Below are 26504 nucleotides of genomic sequence, written 5' to 3'. Positions count from 1 at the left end.
GAACATAAAAATAGCTAAAATGCATAATTATCATCTCTCACACAACATCTTGCTATCTTTAATACCTTGTTTATGTCATTTCCAGCCACAAAAAGCCTATTGATTAAAAAATAATCACTATAAATGAATGTTTGGTATGGGTATGAATTACCTGAGAATAGCTATAGCAACACATTTTTATGTAGAGCATCAAATAACATGGAAAAAAAAACCATCAAAGCGTGCTCTGCAAGCTAGAGTTCTGATGAGGAACTGTGAGGCATGCTTGTGTAAAAGAAAAGGTGCAACTTAACAATCAAAAGCAGCAGGAACTGAAAACGAGGCACACCCATGTCTTTATTCGCTTGATGTAAAACAGCACAATTTATGCGATTTTCTAAGTTTGGCAGCCTTGTGGCAATTTCACAGTTTACTGCAGTCAAATTTGTTTCTTTAAAGGAGGGTGTACAGCCACCACATCTCCCATCAGAGATATAAATTCTGTTTCTTACAACATTTAGCTATTCTCTACCCAACTATTTTCTATTGCAATGGTATCACAAACATATTAAAGAAACTTAATGTAACATTTTTTGGAATTGGATTTTTTTTTTGCACAAATGTACGTTTCCGCCCTGAAACTTCAACACGGTCCAGCTTCAACAATGCTGTCTTTTTCGTGACCTTCTCCTTCCACTTCTGTGTAACCAGGCTGTTGCTTTTGAAACTTCAAGGAAGGCCAGTAGCTCCTACGTCGCTGGAAAGCATTAAAAAATTCATAAATATCATTTTAATCGGACATATGTCAAAAACAGCTCAGTGCAGGGACTATTCGGTGCTCACCTGGATGAGGTAAAGTGGCGATGCAGCAGCAGGATGACAGTTGATGTAAAGAGCAACAAGCACCAGAGCCAACAGTAAGACCAGGGCAGCTGCGATTCCTGCGATCACTCCGGTGTTCGCCAGCCCTTCGCTTTTAGTAGAAGAATCTGTTTTAACATCTAAATCCAAAAAGCATGGTTAAAATCAATCCACAAAAGCCTAATCATAACGACTCCTATAAACAGAAGTGTAACTCACCGCTGCCAGTCTTGAATATACGACGTTTAGTCTCATCTGAAAGAAATTTTCCCAATTATTCCGATGCAGATACGATTTTTACTGAGCAACACAATGAAATACTGGCTGCATCCTCACCATCACTTTCACAGCCTTTTTGTAGAGGAGTCAAAGCCGTCGTGTCCTCGATGTCTGGTGTGATGGAGGAATCAGTGGAGCTGTCGCCTCTGGAGTAATCCTCACAGGTCGCATCTTTGCTCTGCTTGTTTTCAGTACAGTAAAACATGATTGTGTATTACAAGACATGAAAATACAAAACAAACAATAATTCTTGATGTCCAGCTGTACCTCTTCTGAGCAGTTATAATCCAGCCATTCTTGCCTGTGTCTATCCATGCCGTCTGAACACCTAGAACACAAGACAGATTTAAAATGAGGTGTAAAATTGTTTATTTGTGGGTTTGCAGAAGGTCAAACTCACCTCTGGAGGACATGACACCAACTACAACCAGACGTTTGATTGGAAGCGTGGCAGAGCTCGCAGCTGTCATGCATGAGGCAGGCTAAATACAGACAAACAAGTACAGTTGTTGGACTGTTTATGTATGTTAATATGTTGAATAATTTAGATGTCATAGGGGATTCACTTACTGGGCAGGGGAGTGAACTCAACAGCAGAATAGTTGGTGATCTTTGTTGTGTCTATCTCGACTCGATGGTATTCGTAGATGGTTTGTCGTGGGGAGCCTGGATGAAAGATATCATGGTTTAAAGGCAGTAGTAGCTTAAAGTCAACCCGGCCAGGACTATCACAGTGAATGCATAGTCCTGAAAGTGAAGCACAGAGATGGGAGTGTGGTGATATGGGGCTGCATGAGTGCAAATATGTGCTGGGGAGGTGATATTTAGCGATGCAGCATGCATGTCTGTGGATAAACCAAAATACTGGTTGACTAGATGACTCCCAGCCTGCAGAAGCTTGAAGAAGAGGAGCATTCCGGTATGATAACAATCCACACAATTACATAAGAGCTTCTAAAAAATTGTGACGTAGCCAAGTATGTCACCTGACTCGAATCTAATAGAACACCTTTGGAGTGTTTTAAAGAGAAAGACAGAGCAACACAAGAAAGCATCTCTCTGAAAATCTGCTAATCTCCATGCTGATGAGGAATCTGAAGATGAAAATATGAGTAATAATAGTAAAAAAAGATTTGAATGCATTGAGTTCATGATGTGTAGCCTGTATTTTTAATATTGTAAACCTAAACTGACTCTACATAAGAGCAAACACTTAAATTTAAACTGAGAAGTAATGCAACTAATGCAAGGTGTCACAATTTTTTAATCATTTGATATTTCATTGCCATTGCACACTTTTGTATATCTTTAGGATAAGTAAGACCATTTCTGCTAACCTGTTGACTCAGAAGAAGGTGACATGACCATGAAGGCATCAGACAAACCAGCCTTCACCGGATGCTCAGCTGAACCAATCACGTCTAATGACATCGGGATCTGGTAAAAAGAAAAGAAGATCGATATTTACATGCAAAAATACAAGAGAGAACTACATGATCAGATTTAAGACAGCTAGTAAAGACACAAAGCAGAGATGAGTCTCACGTCTCGGTAGCTGAAAGTGATGGTTCCTGTTTTGTAAAGTGCAGCCTGGAATGTAAAAGCTCCGACCGACTCTCTGCCTGAGAGCCTGACCTGCTCCCATTGGATCACAAACACCTCACCTGAAGGAAATAAAACCAACAGGAATCAGACAACTAATCACACAACCTGAGACACCAGAACCTGCTCAAATGTCGCAAGGCATTCTACCGTTATCCAGGTACTGCACAGTGGACTCTTTAGAGAAGCTGGGGTCAAAATTGGCCATTAGAGGGGCGATGTACTGAGTCACAGTCAGCATACGGTGAGTAATGTCCCCCGTGAAGATGAACCCTGGAAGAGGCCAGATGGGAAAACATGGAAGAGCAACTTGTTACACAGCTAGAAACACCTCTACACTGTGGACATATGCAGCAAAGGTCACAAGAACATCTGTTAGAAATTCAAACTGTACCTCCTGTTGCTATGGTAATCTGCCTCAGGTAATGGCCGTAAAAAGGAAAGTCAAATGACAGGGCGACCCTCTGCAAAGAGAGAAGACATACAGAGAAGGTGAGGGATTTAAATATACATTTATATGTCATTTGGAGGAAACTGAATCCCCAGTTTTCAGACTATTTGTTATCCTGCAAAGCACAGAGTTTCAATTGCGCTGAACAGAATGAAGAAGCTGCAAAAGGCTCACTTGTCTGGGAAAAAGGAAAACCTAAACCCTTGACCTCTGCATTAAGTTTTGCGGTTGTACCTAATAATGTTGTTTTTGCTTCCTAAAGAAGTAGTTTCTCTGGTAGCAGAAGAATCTGTTTTTCTCCCGGCTGGAAGCAAACAGGCAGATCATGCAGCAGCTAATCCACTTGTAGCAGCTTTATTAAAGTCATATCAAACAACAGGTTTAATTCTTGTAGTTTTCCATCGTTCTGATAATCCAATCAACTTTTTACAGTAAATATATAAATTAGGGGGCACCCGGATTTGAACCGGGGACCTCTTGATCTGCAGTCAAATGCTCTACCACTGAGCTATACCCCCACACCAGTCACACAGAAAGCACACTGTTTGTTCAGTGACTGGACATTTGCAGACTCTTTGCAAGCAGCCTGTTTGGGACTATTTTTTTCCCAGGAAGCCTGATGTCACTATTTTGCAGTAAACCAGTTAATACACAGACACAACTTGGCTGTGCAAAGGCTGACTGTTGACATTTCTGTGTGTCAACTTTCCAAAACAGATATTCTGGACCAAAACACTCGGATTCATTCTCCAACATTATCAGAATCAAAATCAACGGGGCGAACGGAACAGTTGACCTTTTCTGTAACGCAGATAAAGACGATTACCTTCGAGTGCCATTGTAGCCGCGTCAAAATAAACCAAAGCCACCTGTCTTTTGATTTCCCAAAACCATTTTTCCTCTCAGCTTCGTCCACTTAAAGTCTGATCTGGCGAGTGATAAAATCAACAACTGCTGCTTCTCCAACTGTGACTGAATGTGTCTAGAAAGCACCAGCCAGCGGGTCCACTTGGGTTTAGTTCATCAGTATTCAGTCTTGGTAGAATTTTTCTCGCCTGATCTGCCACATCTTTCTGTACTAAAGTGAGCTGTATGTATTACACAGGTGTCAGGTGTTGGACAATCGACTGGACAGGTGCTGACAGATGTTGTGTTATTTTACATTTCAGACTGAATTCCTTCCTGACCAGCTCTCACATAAAATGTTCGAGGGGGAATTGTCAAGTTTTTCTACTTTGACAGATGCAGAACTGTGAGTTTACAAGGACAGAGAGACATGTAAAACCCACATAAATCACCTCTCTATTTGCACTACAGAACTCAGAGGGTTTAAAGAACAATATAGGAGTGGAACAAAGTGGGTTTTTGTGCTCACCCAGATTTGAACTCTGCTGATAGAATGTTTGAAACCCTGCAGATTGTCATTTTAATAGATGATGCAGACAACTTGCAGCACCATGTCTCCCTAATATAGACAACTTAGCTGGTGTTCAGAATTGACATCCCCTATGGTGGATGTCTTGAAAGGTTGCATATTTGGTAGTAAATTACACATTGGAGTTCATGTAATCAGGGGGCACCCAGACTTGAACTGGGGACCTCTTGATCTGCAGTTAAATGCTCTACCACTGAGCTATACCCCCTATAAATATAACATTTAAGCAAGCATTTATGTCCTGGTAAACTATAATAAGAACTAAAACGACTGAGTGGAAATTTTCACGTTAGCATGTCTTGTAAGTGAAGGTGTCCTATAAGACATATATATAAAAGGAAAGACATTTATTTACAAGCTTTAAGGGTGACCAGGGTGAGAATATTACTCATATTAAGGTAGAACAATGCTATGTTTTTATTGCTTTTCAAGACTTTTTATTGTAAATCAGTAGACAAAGGTGCCAACCAATGGGAATAATTGCAATAGAAAGTAGCAGAATTATTTACAGTGTGCAGCAATGTGCAAGTTATAGAAGAAATAGTCATTTTTAGGGTGATTCTCTTCTTGCTTTTGCTTATAAAGGCAGGACTGTAATGCCATGTAGTTTTGTGTACTCCTTTGCCTATAGGAATAAAAAAAAATAGTGTGTAGGGAGAATTGTTATTTAAAGATGTATGGCTTTTTCGTCTCACTTCATTACATTTTTTTTAGATGAAATGAACAACTTGCAACACTGCAGTTCCATTTGTCCCTATTGTAGATTTGTTTAAGAGGTAGTTAAAGCAGACTTTCCCCCTTTGAAAGGCTGTATGTTGAGGGACAAATGAATTGTAACACACAGGGGGCACCCAGATTTGAACTAGGGACCTCTTGATCTGCAGTCAAATGCTCTACCACTGAGCTATACCCCCTACAACAACTTCAAATAGTCATTCTTTTAAGAGAGAATAAAGATTGTGTGGAACTTCTCATATGTTAATGTCTGGTGTTGGCATGTTAAAAGACGTATATATAAAAGGAAAGACCATTTTTACAAGCTTTAAGGGTGACCAGGCTGAGAATATCACTCATATTAAGGTAGAACAATGCTTTGTTATGTTTTTTAGACCAGACTTTCTGTTCCAAGTCAAAACACACTAAGTGTTGCAAGACAAAGTGGACAAGTGGACCAAATCAAAGGGATTATTCATAATACAAAGTAACAGAAATATTTACAAAGTGCATAAATGGGCAAGTTGTAGGACAACTACTCCTTTTTTGAGGGGGTTCATTCAAGCCTAACTTTTGCTTATACAGGCAGGACTGTAACGTCATGTAATTTTGTGTAATCACTTGCCCATAGGAATAACATATGTTGATGTGTCGGGAGGATGTTCGAGGAATGTTATTTAAATAATCTTGGTCTCTATTTGATGAAATGAACAACTTATAACATTGCAGTTTCATCTGTCCCTACTGTAGACGACAGTTAAAAGCAGGCTTTCCCCATGGTGGATACTTTAAGAGGCTGCATTTTCAGGATTAGACTGTATTTGACAGTCTTGTAGAAGAAGGGGGCACCCAGAATTGAACTGGGGACCTCTTGATCTGCAGTCAAATGCTCTACCACTGAGCTATACCCCCTACGACACCCTAAAATCGCAATTCTTTTAAGAGAAAAAAAAATGACTGCCTGTACATATTCATATGTTACAGTATGGTTTAGGTATCTTCCTTCAAAAAACAAAGACATTTGGCTGAGAATATCACTCATATTAAGGTGGAACAATGTTTTGTGTTGTTTTTGTGTTATCTGCAAATGGCTGTATCAGAATCTGTCTCTTTGCAAAGTAGGTTTTAAAGAAGGACTAAAAGACTATAAAAAAAAAACAAGTGTTGCAAGACAAAAAAGAAGCAAGTTGAGTCAATGGAAGGGATTGTAAGAAATTAAAAATAATAGAAATTTTCACAGTGTGCAGGAATGTGCAAACTATAGAACAAGTGGACATTTTTTGTCACTTATTCTAATCATTTCCTTGTGCAGGTAAGAATGAAACGTTAAAGTACACGAGAACTCATATACAGCATCATATTTTTTTTCAAGAAACCTTTAGTTGATTAAAATCTGCTGAAGTTATGCTTTTTTAGCTGTTAAAAAAGCTCACAAGAAGCTGACATATAGGACTGTTACGTCAAAAATGTCATTTTTTTGCTGAGGACACATCATATTGTGTCCACCCAGCATTTAGTTTCTCTCTTTTGAATGCAGGTTCTGGTATTTTGTTTTCCAGAGTCCTTCAAAGTAAGTTTCATCCCTACAGATAAAAAAAAGAGTAGACAAGAGCTTAAATTTAACCCATAGCTAAACCTAAATCTTAATCACTTTAACTAACTACAATATCTAAAGACAGATGTGTTTTTATACTGTTTATACACCTTTCAATGGCAATAATATGAAATATTTGAGTTGCTATAGAATCTGTGTACACACCCTGTAGTTTAGTGTAATTCCTTTCCCATAAGAATAATAATTTTGCTCTGATGGAAGCATGTTTGAGGTCCTATAGATTGCCATTTTATTCGATGATGCAGACAACTTGCAGCATTGCGGTTCCATGTCTCACTACTGTGGATGATTTAGCTGGTGTTTAAAATTGGCATCCCCCATGGTGGATGTCTTGAAAGGCTGTACATTTAGTAATAAAAAAACATTTTACAGCTTTGGTGAGCAGGGGGCACCCAGATTTGAACTGAGGACCTCTTGATCTGCAGTCAAATGCTCTACCACTGAGCTATACCCCCTATATCAATGATTGGCCATAGATGGTTTTGTAAACTGCACATAAATTCAGTTCTTTTATTGGTGCATTTAATCTTAAGACTCACCACAGCTTGCTTGTATGAGTTTGACAGGATGCCGTGGACTCTAACTTGGCCGTGCCGGACGTCACTCATGTCTACCCAGAGGTCTTGTGTTCGCTGATCTTCAGGGCCGAAGCTTCGCCACGTGTAATACTTGCCAGAATCCTCCTTCCAGACAGAAAAGCACACGGGTTGTAAAGGCATAACATGTATTCAGGGAGTGTGAGAGAACATGGTTAAATCATATGTTGATGCTTCCCCAAGCGAGTGGAAAGGAGTGAATGTGTTTTTTTCCAAAAGAGGGCAGTGTTTAACTCCAACTAAAACAAATACATCACAGCAAACAGCACAAACCGGTGCAGCCAGAAGACCCAGTGCGGTGCAGGACTCACCACGACTCGTGTCATGTTGTCTGGCAGGGTGCTGATGGTCAGTCCTCCACCCTGGATGGCCCTGCTGCTCCGGCTGTGGCCAGAGGACGACCTATGGGCTGGACGCTCACCTCCAGTTGACTCCTCATGCTGCTGTGAGATCACACTGTACCAGCCATCTGTCCACAATAATGCACATCAATTTAGCCTGCTGTTTGACTTAGTATGTGATGCAATGACTGAAGTTACAGCGCCTATAAATAGTGTTCACGCCCTTTGGAAGTTTTCTCCTTTAACGGCTTTTCTGAGATGAAATCATGCTCAGTTTGGCTTTTTTGACAATAACTGACAAAAGGGATCTTTGTTTTCAAATAGAAAACACATTTCGACATGTCAGTTAATTATTAAAAACATGTAACGGAAAATAACTAATTGCATTAGTATTTAGCCAATGCACAAATGCACTCATTTTACATTTTTCACTGAAAGACATTACTTAGTAGAAACCTGTTTTCACTTTGACATGAAGGAGTTTTTTTTTGTTGTATGTGATGCGATGATAGAAGTTACAGTGCAGACAAAAAGTATTAATTGCTTTTATAACATTAAATCTTTTTTTTTTTTACAAAAATTTGCAAATAAAATTTCTTTCATGTCAAAGTGCAAACAGATTTCTAACTAATATCAATGAATAAAAAATATAAAACTTAAAGTAACTGCATCAGTATTTAGAAGATGCACATATGCACTTAGTTTATATTAAAATAAATAAAATCTAAAGTAATTAACTGCATCAGAATTCAGTATATGCACCTTTGCAATTATTTTACATTGAAATAAATATAAAACCGAACACAAGCATAGCACCTTTGCAGTTATGTTACATTTTTCATTAATTAACATCATTTTCAGGTGAAAGAATCTTTTCTTTTGGTAATTTTTTTTCTGTCAAAAAGCCAAAATAAATTGACTAAATGTTAAGCAACAATAAAAAAAGAAAACTTCCAAGGGAGGTAAATACTTTCTGATAGGCACTGTATGAAGCATTTCAAGTAGAAATTCCAGCACTTTCATTCTAAGAATTTCAAGAACAGAAAGCACAACATTCGGGAAACATTTCAGATGTTTACACTTGCGGCTTCGTGCTTAGACAACAAGAAAAATGAAAAATTGCATGTTGCTTTGGAAATACTCAATGTTAGCCTTGAGAATTAAAGCCGTTGTTGAATGAAGGCAAAAACAATACAAATTGCATTTACTGATGCTCAGAGGAAACTGTCAGGCCATACAAACAAAGTGAACCATATGCGGTAAGCAAACTGGGGTAGGTAGATCGTGTTTTAAAGTTCGGGGGTGTTTTAATTGACGACTTGTCTTTCTTTCAAGCCACATATTCCTGCTGACGTTAGATGTTTATTTAAGCAGCGTGCTGTCATTTTTCATGGAGCGTGGAAAATGCATGTCTAGTGATATGTTTATACCGACAATGGATGCAGACCTGTGGATGGTTTTGTCCTTGCACAACCTCAGAGGTTGAGGCAGCTGTACATTTGAAGCCACACAAGGGAAAAAACCTTGACTGACCTCCCAAGACTCTTTACTGTTGACATTCAAGAATAAGCATATTCTTGTTAATCTAAGGAACTAGCAAAAGATGATTAATTAAATGCTGACTGAAATAAGAAACTAACTAACCAGCACTTTTAAAAACAAAGTTAAAGTGCAGCCTTATGCAAGATACAAATGATCCAAGAATACATAATTAATAGATTATTCAGGAAGAGCGCAATTTCAGCATATGTGTGGTTGTCGACACAAATCTGCACCGCCCTGTGTTACAAATGCAAAAACAAGTGTAAGTTTCAAGCAGATTTTCAAAACAGTTTACAGTTAGGCTGACATTTTTCCAATTCCACCTCTGTTTCCACTTAAGTTGGTTGACAAAAAAAAAAGTTGGTGTGCAGATTAGAAAAAAAAATAGTTACGGTTTCATAATGAGAGACATACGTAAGTGTACATGACCAGAATTAATGGTGGTGTCCTTATTTTGGAGGTATTTCAAATGATACAACCAACCTCACTCAGACTTCAGTAAGGTTGTTCTAATTTACAACATTGAAAATACAGGTCCCACAGTAGGAATTGAAATAAAAAACAATGTAGCAAAAGTCAGTACAGCTTTCATTACTGATATTTAAACCCTAGCCATATACTTGTCCATGTCTTAAGTTTTAACTTTTTATCTTCTTCACAAACTATTACAGACACCTTTTGCACTTATGCAGCCCCATATCATCACACTCCCACTTCTCTTCTCCACTGTCAAGACTATGTATTCACTGTGGTAGTCCTGGTCAGATTCAGTCCAAACATGCTGGACTCCATTTAAGGCCAGAAAATGTATCTTAATCACCTTTCTCCAGGCTTCTTTCTCCAGGCTTCTTTCCCCATTCAAAGTTTCATTTTGTAGTTTTCTACTGAACAGCATGTAAGCATTTTTACCTTTAAGGCCCTGATAGAGATTAATGCAATGCACTGTCCTTCCCACTGTCTGAACTGTGAGAGACGCTCTGATTTCCATTGATAAACCCTGTGCAAAGTCTGATGCACTTGCCTATCGGTTTTTCAAAGTTACATTGTGCAAGTGGTCCACTATTGGTGGAATCATTTTTAGGAGGATAACCACTACAGCTCTGATTAGTGGCACAGTGGCTACTATCCACTGATTTCAGTTGGTCAACAGTCTTTGTGAAGAATTTTTTTCAGTGTGGACATAAAAATGGTTTGCAAGAGAAAATACCAAACTTATAAATAATGCGGTACTATAGGTTGATTTAATTTTGAATCATTTGACATTTAAGTGATATTGCACAGAGTTGTACTTGTTTCTGTACTGTACGGGCCTTTCAATCTTTTCGGATCATTACGGTAAACGGTTGCTGATTGCGCCTTTTCTACCCCCATTACGGCACTTCCGCAGCCTATACAAGCCGGCGGCAGCGCGTCTTTTTTCGCGGGGACTTTCTACTAACCCTACCGAGTGATCGCCTCCTGTACTGAACGTTTGTTATTTTCTGTTCCTGGTTTTAACAAACTACAGGAGGCTTTGAAGCAGCATTGGACACGTCTCGGAACCAAAAAAAAAAAAAGCCAGGATCACCTCCCTGCCCATTGTGCTCAGTGTCCCGACTGAAACACCGTGAAACTAGGCCGTGGTCAGCTCGGCTGCCGCGAAGAGTTAGTCTCTGCTGCCCCGGTGTTTTCATTGAGGGAATCTCTTCATCTGAGCATATTAAACCTGAGCAGGGTGACTCTGTCGGACATCCAGTGGTCCGATTGGATAGCCTAAGCTCAAACAAACGCTGATCTGACATTCAGAGTTGGTTATTTTTACTGCAACTGTGTTGACATGCTTTTGCATTGTCCTGGAGCTCAGGCTAATGCTAGCTAACCTAGCTTTCAAAACTACTACTCCGTTTCCAGGAGGTAATGTCCTCCCGAATAGGTTGTATTCTACCTTCAAACTCTAGTTAACCGCTCTCTGATATTTAGAGGTGGTTATTTTTACTATTTAACTTTTGTGTACTAGTCCTGCAGTTCATGCTAATGCTAGATAACCTAGCTTGCAACACAGCTACTTTGCCTCCAGGAGCTAATGTCCTCCTAAACAGGCTGTATTCTACCCTCAACCTCTGTTTAACTAATATCTAACATTCAGATTTGGTCATTTTACATTCTAATTTCACATGGGCCATTTTACTTGGTGTGTATATTACTTACTGTGCATTGTATGGTGTTGGTAATTTTATTGTTTCTGCTGTAACAACCAAATTTCCCCTTGGGGACTAATAAAATAGTTATGTTTTAACTATGGTTGTTTGTCCTGCAGTTCATGCTAATGCTAGCTAACCTAGCTAGCAACACAGCTACTCCACTCCCCAGCAGTCAGTATCCTCCCAAACAGGTGGTATTCTACCCTCAAACTCTAGTTAACCGCTAACATGTGAGTAGAAAGTTGTCTCAGACATTGAGATAAACAAATTGCAGTTGCATTTAAAATTTAATACGGAGTTAGTAGTGGAGTGAAATTGTAACTAGCAGCAGTACAAGCTAGGTTTTAGACTATTTGGCTTGCATGACTTTTGCATTGATTAGACAATGGCAGCACTCCAGGACTAGATTTAAAAACAGCATATGGTTTAGTTCTATATTGCACTTGCTTTGTCTGCTAAACTTCAAACCACAGCTATTTCATTTAGGCTTTCAAGCCCAGTTCAAGAGGGCAGGAAACTTTTATTGCAAAGTTGGCATGTTGGCTGCATTTGGTCTGAAAAACAGACTATCCAAGATGTTCTACCTTGTTTCTAAAATAAGCTAAAGCAACCTGTTGTAGGTGTTCACTCCATCTTTGACTTGTACACCTGATTTGAATATGCTGTAATGACATTAAAACTCCCATGTAGTGCATTAGTTTTGTGCATCAACATCCTGTGCCAAAAAAAGTCAGCCTTCTTTAGTCTTGAACCAGTCCACCTTAAAATGCAGCTTTATCAAAATAGAATGGCATAGCAGATGGGAAGAGAACGATGAGAACAGGTTGTTGGCATGCTGGATGCTGATATTTTAGCAAAGGCTGTAGCCAGAATGTGCCCAAATCCACTGTTTGTCGTCTAGGAAATTATCTGAGACTTCTCTGAATGGACATATTGAGCTAAGTGATCCTAGAATGTCCTTCAACTTTAGCATGCACTTCATATAAAGTCAGACTTTTCACAAACAGCATCAACAAGCTTGTTAATTCTCTTAATACTCTTCATCTGCCCATTATCATTTCAAACATACTTGGTTGTTTCAAGATGTCCATTCTGTTGTAGAGATGCTGTGTGTTGCAACTCTTTTCTTTTGTTAAGAATAATAAATTGAATTAAATAGTACATGCTGTGCTTTTTTTTTTTTTTTAATTCAATGCACTTTTGTTTTTGATGCACTGCATGGGAGGAAACCTTATTTGACTCAGGTGTGCAAGACAATAGCTGGCTTTAGCTTATTAGAGGAACAAGGCACAATAACTTGGCTGGAAATATATTGTTGTTTATGCCAAATACTCCTGATATGCCAACTTTACAAGGAAGTTCTGTGTTTTTTTTAATTAGTTCTTGAAAGCTTAATTGAAATGACTGATGTTTAAGTGATTAAAAAGGGTGTGTGGAGGTGATCAGAGACACCTGAACATGATGAGTGATGTCGTTTCATAATCTGTTATGTATAATACAGTGCACAATGTGGGTTTAGCTAAGGGTGGATTTCATTTTCATTGTGCTACCATACTTCACACACCCTGTTTGGCCGACAGTGCACCATCATGCCAGAAAGATGTTTAAAACTCTGGAGGAGTCCCATTTAAAAACATATCCCATTCTAACTTTGCTGTTTTTGCTTTAAGCATCTAACATATGTTGCATTAAAACTAAAGTAATGTGGCTTGTTTCTGTCATGGTGTTGACCCACAGCACTAATTTAAACAGTTTGTTTGTTGAAACAGCAGGAAATTCTTCAACAATCGGCTTTAGCTTAATGTAGGAAAGAAAATAATCCTTTTGCATATTGTAAAAGTTTATACTCAATCAAATACAAGCTCCGGTGAACAAATTGCATTGAAAAAAATCTATTTCAGTTTTGGAGCATTTTGTGTTCAATTCTTCATGCAAAACTGAAAAAAAAACAAAAAGTGAAAGTGGGATGAGGAGAAATATTTCTGAAGTTGGATCCTGAGGTTTGCAAGACTTCCTAACTTTGACATAATCTACTGCCTGGATGAAAGTGTACTGTAACCCAAACAGAGCGTGAAAATTAACTCCACCTCGAGCCAAACCCACTTTATAACACGCAACATGTAGTGTGTTGGTCTCAAGTAGATTATGCAAAAACAGCATGCTTAGTTTCCAGGTGTTTCTAATCAGCTGACCGTCTCTTTCTGAGGATTTTAAACCCATTCAAACCCAATCAAAGACGATAAGATCTTCCTTGCAAGCAGACTTATCTCCCACTCTTCTACTTCTGATTAATGAGAATCAACAGACCAGAACTTAATCTTTCCTTTGTAGCTGTTAAACAGAAAGCACTCCTCTTAAGAAAAAACAAACAAGAAAAGCAGTTGTAGACAATTGCTTCTGACATTTTGAATCTGGCCACATTTCCATGAACCTCTAAGCTGGTTCTTATTGGTGCCAGTGCAGCTCCTCTTCTGCCAGTGAAATGTTAGTTGACGTTGGTTTGATGCCTTCAGTGTGGGAGGAGAACTCGGGCCTGCCGGTCGCACGGCTTCGTCCGTTGCCAAACCCCCAGAGTTCAGACTGTGTGGGACATTGGCTGCTTCAGACATCCACACAGTTACAGCGCTGATGTCTTCCACAGCCATCGCAACTACAATGCGTCATTTAACAAGTTTTCTGAAGTGACAACCCAAACGTCCTGACCTCATGGGGAGCTTCATGAGTGTTTCTCTCTCCGCCCTTTGATTCAATTAGCTGCTGCGTCAGTGTGGCAGCTCATATATTAAGCCTCAGACGTGCGATTGTTGATCCGCCCTGCTATGGCATCCATGAGGTAAGAGGAGAAACGATGCGTGTTGAGGAGATAAACATATTCTGCTTTAAGCTGGGAGGAGTGCTGAATATGAAGCTATGACTTAGAATATCTTCTCGGGTCATCGCTCCCCCCTCTAAGCTGTGTTGCTGAATCCACTGGCAGACAATCAAAACACAAAATGGGAGACGGATTCTTTGGGCTGAAGCTGACAACAACAAGCTTTCCAATTATTCTTTCCAATATGAATTATTTACTGCATAGCAAAACAACCAAACCTCTGCTCCTACTGCTGGGTATCTAACAGCGTTTCTTGGAATGCATACAAAACAGGGCATTATATATATACTGGCGAAAAAAAATGCACCAGACTGCAACCACTTCTTCAAACCTACATTAGATTGTTGGAAAATGGGCATAAATACCAACAAAGAAGAGTAAGTGAGATACGGATATTGTACGATTTCACCATTTTTTAGTTTTTAGTTTCCTTTGAAATAAGTTTTTACTACTTTTAAGTCACTGCAAATGTGCTTGCAAGTATGAACACTATGTCATAAAGATATAACTTTATTTAACAAACACTGATTATTTCTGTATATGACAGAATCTGCATGTGTTTGTGTGCCTATTGTTCAATTTTCTTGATAACTCTTCACCCAATTTACTTCAAACTTGGCATTTGGTTTGAAGGAGGACAGAGAAAGTGCAATGTTCCGTTTGAAACTATTAGGATAAAAAACAGTCACATTTTTGGTGGTCTTTTTGTGGTCCCCAGCAAGCTTTTGGCTGCCTGTGAGTGGAGCCCTTCTAGGCAGCATCAAAGACAAATGTACACTGTCACATATAAAAATTGGCAGAACTACTATCAACAATCTGTTCAACCATCAACACTGAATTAAGATCACTTAAAGTTGCTCAGATTGATTTAAATGTTGATTTTATGTGTAGAAGTTCGAAGTTTTCATACAAGTAACAGTTAAACGTGTCATATAGTGCCTACAAAGCACATTGATTTAATGTCTGTATCATAAAATGCATCCCAAAACGGTATCAGAACAGAAATTAAGTCATAAATAGAAGTGAATTCTGTATTTTTTGAACTGTAAATGACAAATTTCAGTGTGTTTGTGTGTCTGTTCTTCACTTTTCTTGACAACAAATCATCCGTTCTACATTAAATTTGGCAGTTATGTTGCCGGAAGCCTGAGAAAGTGCGGTGTTGAGTTTGAAACCATTAGGATAAAAAGCGGTCACATTTGTGGGGGTCTTTTTGGGGTCCCCAGCAAGCCTTTGGCTGCCTGTGAGTTGAAACTTTTTTCTAGGCAACATCAAAGTTGAACGTGCAATGCCACGTATAGAATTTGGCAGAACCACTGTTATCAATAATCTGTTCAACCATCAGCACTGAATTAGGATCACCTAAAGTTGTTTAGTCTGATTTAAATGGTGATTTTACATGTAAAAGTTTGAAGTTTTTATACAAGTAACAGTTAAACGTGTCATATAGGGCCTACCGAGCACATTAATTTAATGTATGTCATAAAATACATCCCAAAATTGTATAAAAAAAGACGTTTAAGTAATAAATACAATTTAATTCTGTATTTAATGAACTGTAAATGACAAATTTCTGTGTGTTTGTCTGTTCTTCACTTTTGTTGACAACCCATCATCCGTTGTACTTTAAAATTTGGCAGTTGTGTTACAGAATGCATGAGAAAGTGCAGTGTTGAGTTTGAAATCATTAGAATAAAGGGAGGTTTTTATTTATTTTATGGGGTCTCAGTGGGCCGTAGGGTGGAGTCTACATTGTCCCTTTTGCTAGGCAACATCAAACAAGGGTAATGTGCAATGTCATGGGATTATATCACATTCTGGTAAGTAAGCAGAACTAGCATTATCAGTAACTGAGATAGGATTACTTACACTTCTATACGGTGATGTGTTCAGAAGTTTTTAATCGAAAAAGAACAGTTAAACGTGTCACATATTCCTTGCAAAGCACATTAATTTAACGCCTGTGTCATAAAATGCATCCCCCAACAAAAGACTCCAGTGCAAATGGGGGAGGATTTCAGCAGAATACCTAAGTGGTGAATCAATATCAAGATTTGTTTTGTGCATCTGCATCCCTTCCTTTGGGGAGAAAGTGCAGGGTGGTGCCTCGGTTAGATGATAATCCCTAAGAATAGATAATGGCCTCAGCTTGTGAGCAGCCAACCTTTAGCTGCTGCAGCGAGCCAGCATGGTGTTGGTGAGTCAGAAAATTAAAAAGATGTTTTTGGATAAAACCACACCTGGCCCGGAATACAGATGAGGTTTAGACGATTTCAGAAATTTAAGGCAAAAGATGACGAGTGTATCCAAAAGAGCCGAGAGGTAAAAGAGGAAATCTGCTGAGGGCATGAATGGGCAGATGTTCTGGACGGAAATCTGACCTCTGCCCACTCTTTTAGGAGCTACCAAACCTCAACATTTGGCTGCCTGTTGCTGCCATGGTCAGCCCTGAGTGGTCAGAGAGGACACTCCCTTCCTAAACAGAGGCTGGAGGAGCTGGCATGGACTCTGAATATCACCCACAATGACCAGTCACTCGTATAGTTCATTTCAAGCAGTGTGGCACAATTGCAGATGTGCAATTTCCCAGTTTTATTCCACTGCTTTTTGTTATGCTGTTGCTGGCATTTTCATCTGCCCAGGGACTACAGTTGGAAACTAGCTTTATAGCTAAAACTGGTACATTTACAGAAATGTTGATTAATGTGCACTGTCCCTGTTCAAATAAACTAATAAAATAAAATGAATAAAATAAACTGTGGTAAGTTCTGCTGAGAATCATGTCAGCTCTGTTTTGATAGTTGAGAAAGGATGACTTACTGGAGAAGCTGATAGCTGGTATCTCTCCCTGTATGTATTTTGGCCAGAAACTGAACCGCTGACATGTTCCAGCAGCTATTATTATGAGTTTTAATGCTTTTAGAGGAGCCTCCTTTAATAAGAAATCTTAAAAAAAAAAAGCCAAATACAACATTTCTTAAAGGGCACAACATTCTTTGGTCAAGTCTTGTTACAACACAAAGCGCTGATAGTCTCACTTTTCTCTTCTTATTGAGAAAACAGATCTCTGTAGTGGAATAGACAACAAAAGAGTTCCTGCTTTTTATATAAAAAAATCATTATAAAAAAATTAATAATTTGCATTGTTCAGTGTATGACCATGAAATTACTTTTTTGTATTTGAAACATAAAAAGGAAACAAATTTAGCAAAAGTTTTTTTGCTTGTTTATGAAAGATTTATATGTTTAAATGACAGTGGTAAATATTTTTTTCAGGCCAAAACTGTAAATAATGCCTACATGCGACATGCTTTTTTTTTATACAAATCTTTATTAATATTATTTTACAATACATTTTACACAAAATGACATTTTTTTTACTGCATTTATATCAGCAAAAAATATTATTTTATAGATATTTGCAGTTATTTGAAAGAAAATGTTTGTATGCTGATGATTTTTTAATGAAGATTTTCTGTCACTATCTAGTAAAATCACCCAAAAATATCAATTTATATTTTGACTGTAAAAAAAAAAAAACTGTCAATAACCACGTTAAAAATCAGTTAGATATTTCTCAGTATTTTGAACATTACAGTGTTCATCTGGGTTTCTTAAAATGTAGTTTTCCCTGATGGTCTTGCTGCCAGATTTTCACTAATTTTTTCATCTGTAATTTTTTTACAGTGTACCCTTTGACCAAATCCACATTGCAACACATATAAATTACTGATCTGGTTCCAGATAAGACATGAAGAAGTAAAACGGTCCTTTCTAGGTGTTTCTGACTTTCTTAGAGTTCTTTCTTTGGGTATTTTAACATCAGTCATTACATTCCCATTTTCAATCCTAATTCCGGACAGCAGACGTTTCCTTGCATGCAGACATACATCCGTCCACGCAGACATACTGGCAACGCCTTCAAATGCAATTGATAACATCCCTAAAAGGCTGCAACATCTCACAAAGAGCCACAAAGACGAGAGACAAGTGTTTGTTCAAGTCCAGTTACGACAACAAAAGTGCGCTTGCGTCACCGTTGTTCTGTGAAGAGACAAAGGGATCATTTCTGCTTCTCATTGCCTGATAAGGCAAATGAATGAAGCAGATGAGTGCAGGCCAAAACTATTTCCCACACAAATGCTGTTCCAAATTACCACATAATTCAAAGAATAAGATGCTGCTCAGCTGTTGGCGGATAATCATCTTTTTCTTTCCTGCCACTTTCCTAAAACACGTCCATGTTTTCCTGTCACAAGTCAAATTGCACATGACTGATGTGAAATAAGAGTCGCTCTGGGATTCACAAATGAAAACATCCTATCAGTGATTCAGTCTTACAAAACAATACACTTCACTTTGTTTCCCGTCCTTCGAGTTTATGCTCCGAAATGTCTGGACCTGCTTCAGGCTATTTGTTGAGCAAACTTTTCAGAGGCGGGACGCCAAACATTGAGGTCAACACTGGGTACACAGTTTAGATTCTGTGTGTTTCTACAGTCATTTTTTTTAAAAAGTCTGATCAGTATATATTAAGCAGATAAGAGCAAATGAAAAAGTAAAGGAGGATTACGTGAGGTCAGCACCGACTGCTGACCTCTCATGTTGCAAGCACATATCTCACAGCGTGTTCATCTGCAACACATTTCCTCATGCAGAGGAGCTCAGTAGGAGTAGAAGGATGATTCAACTCTGGTTTAGTGCAACCGCATTTCAGATGAGCCTTTATCTGCACTATAAGCAGCTGTTTTTGGTCATGGGTGGGCTGAGTTGGGAGGCAGGAGAGGAGTTTTCTACAGAATGACCGGTCAGATTCTCAAATATATAACCTCCACTCCTGTATTTCATCCATTCCAAAGCACACTCATGCATTTGTGTGAAGAAACGCAGCAAAGTCCAAGTGATAAATCCACCAGCCTCCTAAGACTTTGTGCCAGACTGTAGCAGGGAGGCAAAGACGGAAAACAGTCTAATTTTAAACCTGAGACGGGCTGTTTGCGGGTTGTTGTTTAGACTCACTTGCATGCTTGTGGAATGGGGTATTTTTATTGTACACTTTATTGTAAACTAGGTCAGTCACTTTTGTTGTGTATAATGAAAAGGGCATGGCGTGCCCATTTGCCGCTCCATAAAGATTCCTACTGAAGTCCTGTGGTTTGCATTGAATTAAAATAGCCCACACAGTTGCACACACAGCATCAGTGCGAATGTACGAAATATTTACTGTTTATTCAACTTAAGAACAAGTGGATGTGGCTGCTATTTAAAAAGAAAAGCTTCAAAATCAAACAAAACACCTGCAAAATCAAGCCTCCAGGCATGAAGCAGTGATGGATAAACAAACTCACCTGTCTGCTGCTGAGCCCAAACTTTATCCAGCTCTGCTTGGAAGAGACAGAGACACAGCATCACCAAACCGAAACACATGTTCGACCACAAAAAGACAAAAAAAATTAAAATCACAGCGTTTCTCTCTGCTTCTGTCTTCCTCTTCTCTCTGTGCACAAACAGCTTTTCTCCCTCTTCCCTCTCTTTTCATATACCACCCTGTTTCTAACTACACCCCTTCTTCTCTCCTCCTCAGTGCTGTTCCTCTGTTGCCGTGGCGACTGCAGAGACACAATCAGCTGATGAAGCTCTGGAGCGACAAACTATCATCGGCTCGCTGCAGAAAAAAAAACCCGAACGCTGATTCCTGTCTCTATAAATTGTGCAATATTAGTCTCTGGTCTCCAGTGTAGCTCCCTGGAATCATCTTTTAGAATAATAAAAGTATAAATAGGAGCAGCAGCAGCGGCACTATGGCGCCTCCCTCTGTCCAAACCAGCCTGTGAGGACACACAAATCTGACATCTCAGATTAGCCATGGAGATCACAATGCCAGACCTGAAATCACTGCTGGTTATGCTTTTACACTCTCCATGTCAGACCTGTTTATAGCTCCCCAAACACTGAGTCTATTTTCTGACAACATGGAACAGAAAAGTCTCCTTGTTGCAGTTTAATTTCCAACGCTTGCGTAAAAGTCGTGTGTAAAACTGACAGAAAAGAAAGCTTTACAAGCTCTGTGGTGAACTCAGCCACCCCTCGCTGCTACCACTTTCATATTTTCTATCTGCTGTTGGGAGAAAACGTGGAGTCCTTTAGCGGAGAAAACAGCAGCTGAGCTTTTATTGGATTCACAGCTGGAAAGGCAATCAGTAGCGTGTCCCATTATCCAGACTGTAAACACAGCGAACTGCATCACAGCAGCAGGTGGGAGTTTTCACGAGGATTTTAAACAAACAGATAATGCATATCTTTCATAACTTCCTGCCTTCTGAGAACAGGTTTTGCTTGCTGTGGATAAAGAACAGATGCATTGAAACCAGCAGTTACGTGGTGATCAGAAACAAAACCACAGAAATATGTACACTTTACAACATGCATTATGCGCTGCTTGAAACCAGGAGGATGTGTTTAGTTCAGAATATCTGTTTCAGTTTGTCAAATCAAATGGCAACGAAGGAAAAGGGAACGATGCTGACATGACCATGTGTATATTGAAAGGCTCTTTATTGTTTTGTGATCTTAAGAGCTAAGAAGGCAGCAGCAGGGCTTCTTTTTGTTTTTTTAAGGCATTTCAGCTCTCACCCAATGGGCTCCCTCACTTCTAACTTGTGGTCAGTCTAGGTACTTATTTATTACAAAAATACATGCCCACTAACAGCTGGAGACTCACATGCCAAAACTATTTGGAGAAGAATCTCAGGACTGCATTGTAAGTACCTGATAAGTCAACAGCCATAGCTCCAAAGTGTTTTCCAGTTAAATAGAATATGATTAGGATGACAATAACCCAACTTAGATTGAGATTAGTTGATCTTAAATAGTGATATTAACTTTCATTTTAAAGTCTATAACCAGATTTTGTTTACTTTTATTTGAGCACCACCCTGAAGACTAAATTTATTTAATCACTTTTGCCAATTTAATACATTTTTCTGCAATATGCTCTGTCTAATGATCCTTAAAAGAAAAACAGCAGCTATTTTCCAACATCATTTGCTTAATCTGAGTATTTTTTACTCAAATGAAAACTCTTAAGAACCCTGGAGTGAAAAATATCCATTTAAATATCCATTTATTTAGTTTAAAAACATGAAATTTTGCATTGTGGGATCATGTTTTCCTGGTTACAATCTTGAAGCCTTTTTGATTATTTTGAGATGTAGGGTTTCATTTCAAAACCATATTACTATTTATGGTGCGATTTCACGTCTAATTTACATGTTATGCATTAAAACCCAGCAAAAACTACGTTACCTGACTACGACACATATTTAAGCTGAGATCCTACAGCATTATTAATTATAGAGAATAATCTAACTAATGCAGCAAGTACTACGGTATTATAAATGATGTAACTTAGACTTAGTATTTATATTTGGTTAGGTTAACACTTTAAGATAATCTGACTGACTTAGAGCTAAAGTTCTGACAATCAAAGTGTTAATGGTTGTGAAACTGAACACTCACCACAGTATTGTAAGTACCTGATAACTGGTGTCGTGGTCCCTTACTCTGCTCCAGTTTGACCTAAGTGCATCTCAATAAATTGGAATATCATGACTTTTTCGGATAATTCAATTTAAAATGGTAAACTTTTAAAATTCTGTAGTCATTTCCCATAAACGAGAGTGTCGATTGTCTTGTGGATAACTTAAGTTGGTAGTCTTCCTCACTCATTATTGCGTTAGACTGAAAGACAATATTTATGCTGTGAAGAGTAATTAGTCCAATTTTGAGAGATAGTTTAGAAAAACATTTGAGCTGTACAACATAAAAACACTAATATGCCTAGAACATATTAAAATTTCACTTTTTAAAATAACTGATGGAATATTCTACTTGTTTAACTTTTTTCCTTTACCATCTTTCTTCTCCATCTAGAATCTGTACATTGGAGGAGTTACCCTCTAAATGCAGGTGGACAACCCAGTCTTGTCTTGTGCTATGTGTTTGTCGAGTTGTTTAGTCTCCTGGCTACGTTTAACTGCTTATACAGTACTTCCCAGCTTGTGTTTTGCTGGTTTAGCCTCAGGGTGGACCAGTTTATGTCTGAGTGTTGCTTGGTCTGAGGTGCACCAGGATTGCAATGTTCTTCCACATATTGTTTCCTCCCTTGTTTAGTGTTGTCCTGCTTTTTTCCACGTGTTTGCCGACTTCACTGGGGTTGCAACAGGTTTTCCTAGAATGTGCGGCTTCATTTTTCCTTCTTTCTTGGTGGAATCGGTCTCGACTTGGTTCTGTAAGGCTCTGATGCCCACCAGCTTGTGTTCCAGTGGGTGGTGGGAGGTAAACAGAAGGCATCGGTGTTTGTGTGGGGGTTTCTGGTAAACATCAGTGTCAAGGCTTCCGTGCTCCCAGATGTGCAACACAACAGAGTCCAAAACAAGACAGTTTATTTACCCTGACATCCTCCCCTATGAATCTGATGTTGCTGTCCACAGAGTTGTTTTGCCGGTTCCTCCTCTGTTCTGTTTGGCCCCCCAAAGAGTCTTTACTTACAAAAATCACTCAGTTTAAGTGATGGGGCCTGAAATCGACAGTCGTTAAACTCTCCTTTAAAGCTCAGTCGAAGCTAATAAGAAACCCCAGCAGTCAGTCAGTCACTTTATTTATTCCCTGTATAGATGTTTTAACAGCGTTTCCTCACTGAGCTGCAGCACTTTGCAAGACTTGCTTATTCAGACTGCAACTACTGAAGCCATAGCGTTGAAATTTATGGGTAATTTTTGCAATCGAGGAGGAAACGGACGAGAAACTTGAGTGTTCGTAGACTTGAATACTCTAATTCCTTTAACAGCAAAAATAAATATCTGCTTGAACAGATGCAAAAGAGACTTTACACTGAATAAAGAGAATTGTTAGATCAAAAATAAATGAATTGCTCCATTTGTTAACATGCAGTTTAATGAATTTTATCCAAATTAAGTAACAGTAATGCTACTGGTTTAGAAGTTAGATGGACTTCAATCATTTGATTGCCCTCAACTTAACAGTCTGCAACTTCATTTTAAGACAACTTAAGACAAGTTTTCAGTTTAACTTAAACATCTGTCATGAGATTTACTGTAATTTCCTTTAATCCTACTGGAAGAATTGTGAGATTTGAATGAAAAAAAAACTTGAGGGAACATGGACACCAGTAAACTAAATTTTGCACTTATGCAGAAATTAGAATAACAGTTTTAAAGGGAAAAGTACAATTTAAAGTTGACAGAATCCAATTTACCAAAGCAAAAAGACAAATTCGATGAATTTCAAGCATAATTTACTTCATCTATAATACTTTACTCTGAAGGGGCACCATCATTACATCCTGGGCTTAGCTCCACCCAAGAAGATTTTTACAGCATAAATGCATTATTAATTTTGCCCTGAGACCTTCCCTGTTGACAATACAGGATTCATTTTGTCCTTATTATTACCTTAAATTTGTGTGATTCCTACTCTCCAGTTGTCTGATGGTATCAACTAGATTTTGTAAACATTTGAAGCTCAGGATAAGCACCAGAGTCTGCAGTCAGAAAGCACATTTTAATGTGTCTCACGAGGAAAAGGCACACGTGTGTATAATAAAAGAAATGACGGGTGAAAATAACTTAGATGCTTCAGTTTCAGGGTCCTGAGAGCAGAGAATGGAGGCAGCAACAGAAATCTAAAAAGGAGGAAACCTCATGATAAGTACATAATCCCAGAATTGAGTCAAATGATTTGAATGACCAAAATACCAAAAAAAACAACAAAAAAAAAACGAGCAGAACTTCATGAAAACATCTGGACGGGATTAAATTATACATGCAACTCACGTTCATCTTGCATGCATGCCGCAGTTCAAATAGCTGTAGGACACACAGCTACAGTATGAGGTAGCTTGTGCATTAGCAAACAGTCCTTTTTTTGATGGCATGAAGAAGACAAAACATGAGTAAAATGAATCAGAAGAGACACATTGAAAATGCATGGCAACAATGAAAGTCCACAAAAATATTCAGATGTCCAGAGTTTTCCTCATCACAAAGTTGAAGAACAAATCCTGTCAGCTTACAGGGCGGGTTTGCCTTTACTGATGAGACAGAATTACTCCAATTTTACTGTATTGTGCAGTTTGGAGCAGTTTTTGTAGAGTAATGAGTGAGCTGAGGGCTCTACTAAAAAACAAGTTCAACAAACCTAACCAAGTGATCACATGAAGCTAGATCTCAACTTGAGTCAAACCACAGTTTCTGAATCTAACTATGAAAACAAAAAGGGGTGCTTTTGGCTCCATATTACCAAACATGAACATTTAGAGCTGTATAGCTCCTCACAGAACAAACTATAATCCTAAACTAATGAGACATTTTTAAATATAATACAAGCTATAAACCACAGCTGCTACAGCCACAGCAGGAAAGAAAGCTGCCCAGAAAAAGCATAAAGGGATAAATCAATATCACTGCCCCATTGTAAACATATAAGTAATTCCAACTATAAATCATTTTGCTGCATAGATGTGTTCTTATAGTATGTAAGTCAGTTTTAGCCTTTTCCTTTCCACTGCATCAATGATGGAGTAAAATGGTCTTGGGAGCAAATAAAACACAGTTCAAAACTAGGCCTCACTGCAGAGGTCAAGAAGTACAAGACTTCCATGCTTTAATCCATATCTGATTTATTAAAATACCACTCGATGTCCAATTGATCTGAGAAAGTTTTCAACAAGCAGGAAAACCAACACAGCATGTAAGACTGGAGTTCACTGTGGAGAATCTACAAGCATATTTCATATCCATGCTTGTCAGGAGAAACCCTAAAACTCTTACTTTTCCCTGTCAAACTGCACATATCTTCCAGAAATCGTGATGCTACAAACTCCAAACTAAAAAGTCCATATGAATCTTTACACAAAAAAAAAAACCTAATCTAAATGCAAAAACACAAAAATAGGGAGAAAACCAAAGCACTAAAATGCAAAACACCAGCCTGGTGAACATGAAGTCAGGCTGAAAGAACAGGCGCTTAAACAGGAGAAAAAACTGGACAAACTGGTGGAGAACAAAAGAAAACACAGGATTATACATGTAAAAAGGGAACTCATAGGGAGACAAGACACACCAGATTCAGAAGACACAGGTGTAGCAGATCAGGCCAATCAGAAGGGAGCTAGACAGAGACAGGAAGTAAGGACAGTAAGAGACACAAGGGCAGAGAATGTCAAAATAAAACATGAAATAAACAGCAGTGCTTGAGCTACAGTGAATACTTAAGAGGTACATGGAGATAGAGGTGTTACTTAATAGAGCTGTGCATTTTAGAGAAAGCAACGAGGTTGAAATACTGCACTTTTAAATCATTTTAAGACAGGAAGTGCTTGTTTTTTGTCAAAAAAAACTTCTAAATTTACATAGACTGGAGTTTTTAGAAGTTAAAAGTGACCAAAGAGGGATTTTAAATCATGTCATGTAGCTGTCCTCCAACTCTTCCTGCTACATAATTGATATTTGTTTAAATTAGCCTGCATTCGTTTGGATTTTTGTGAGTTTAGCTGCATACCTGTGTTTGCATTCTCCTGCACACTCACATTATTACTTGATTTTTCTATGTCACACAGCATTTATTGTCAGGTTGTGTAATTTTGTATTGTGAGTAATATCTGGTAGAGTTCTTGGGACTTTCCTTTAGGATCATTAAAGTTCTATCTTTTCTTATGCAATATTATATTCAGACCAAATTGTGAACTAACCTCAAGGTCATGTGACATAACTGGACCAATTAATTTAGTTTTGCTTTCACATTTGGTGGGTGACACAAATTAAGACACATCAGACGGTTTGAACTTTGCCTTTTTCAGTGCCAGGTGTATTAACGATGGCTACAGTCCATTTCGGGAAAGTTATTTTATTGCTTACTGTCATTAATGTCATTATTTTCATCTGTGCGTTGCTTGCAGGGACTAAGGCCTGATAGAAAATGCATAAAGAGATAACTCAGACAGAAAATATTTGTCGTA

At 38.5% G+C, this 26504-nt stretch overlaps 1 protein-coding gene and 5 non-coding genes across 7 annotated transcripts; all 6 read right to left on the bottom strand.

Annotated features, from left to right (window-relative positions):
• Positions 1-312: 312 nt before the first annotated feature.
• Positions 313-20221, bottom strand: LOC110957513 (plexin domain-containing protein 1-like). Of its 2 annotated transcripts, none has more exons than XM_022203568.2 (14): positions 19816-20221; positions 7844-8001; positions 7476-7619; positions 3116-3185; positions 2872-2994; positions 2665-2783; positions 2457-2556; positions 1690-1785; positions 1520-1601; positions 1387-1447; positions 1177-1300; positions 1060-1095; positions 823-980; positions 313-736 (listed from the first exon to the last, which is right to left on the bottom strand). In XM_022203568.2, exons 1-14 carry the CDS (start codon positions 19892-19894, stop codon positions 623-625), a joined length of 1464 nt encoding a protein of 487 aa, XP_022059260.1. In that variant the 5' UTR covers positions 19895-20221; the 3' UTR covers positions 313-622. The 2 variants fall into 2 exon arrangements, with proteins under 2 accessions (XP_022059260.1, XP_022059261.1); XM_022203569.2 differs by having other exon boundaries at positions 1177-1297; positions 19816-20220.
• On the bottom strand, positions 3619-3690 carry trnac-gca (transfer RNA cysteine (anticodon GCA)). Its single transcript has one exon. It is a non-coding gene; the product is annotated as a tRNA-Cys (tRNA).
• On the bottom strand, positions 4744-4815 carry trnac-gca (transfer RNA cysteine (anticodon GCA)). The gene has a single exon. It is a non-coding gene; the product is annotated as a tRNA-Cys (tRNA).
• On the bottom strand, positions 5450-5521 carry trnac-gca (transfer RNA cysteine (anticodon GCA)). Its single transcript has one exon. It is a non-coding gene; the product is annotated as a tRNA-Cys (tRNA).
• Positions 6162-6233, bottom strand: trnac-gca (transfer RNA cysteine (anticodon GCA)). The gene has a single exon. It is a non-coding gene; the product is annotated as a tRNA-Cys (tRNA).
• On the bottom strand, positions 7320-7391 carry trnac-gca (transfer RNA cysteine (anticodon GCA)). The gene has a single exon. It is a non-coding gene; the product is annotated as a tRNA-Cys (tRNA).
• Positions 20222-26504: the final 6283 nt, after the last annotated feature.

This window comes from Acanthochromis polyacanthus, chromosome 21 (genome assembly GCF_021347895.1).
Source record: "Acanthochromis polyacanthus isolate Apoly-LR-REF ecotype Palm Island chromosome 21, KAUST_Apoly_ChrSc, whole genome shotgun sequence".
Classification (NCBI taxonomy): Eukaryota; Metazoa; Chordata; class Actinopteri; family Pomacentridae; genus Acanthochromis; species Acanthochromis polyacanthus.
Note: the sequence above shows the minus strand (reverse complement) of the source record. Positions and strands in the feature narration are given on the sequence as shown.

Excerpts from the sequence above, each read along its gene's own strand:
- LOC110957513 (XM_022203568.2), bottom strand. The coding sequence starts at position 19,894 with ATGTGTTTCGGTTTGGTGATGCTGTGTCTCTGTCTCTTCCAAGCAGAG. Across the intron at positions 3,186-7,475 it reads ACTCATACAAGCAAGCTGTG|AGGGTCGCCCTGTCATTTGA; the intron begins GTGAGTCTTAAG and ends CTCTCTTTGCAG. Across the intron at positions 737-822 it reads CGCCACTTTACCTCATCCAG|CGACGTAGGAGCTACTGGCC; the intron begins GTGAGCACCGAA and ends AATGCTTTCCAG.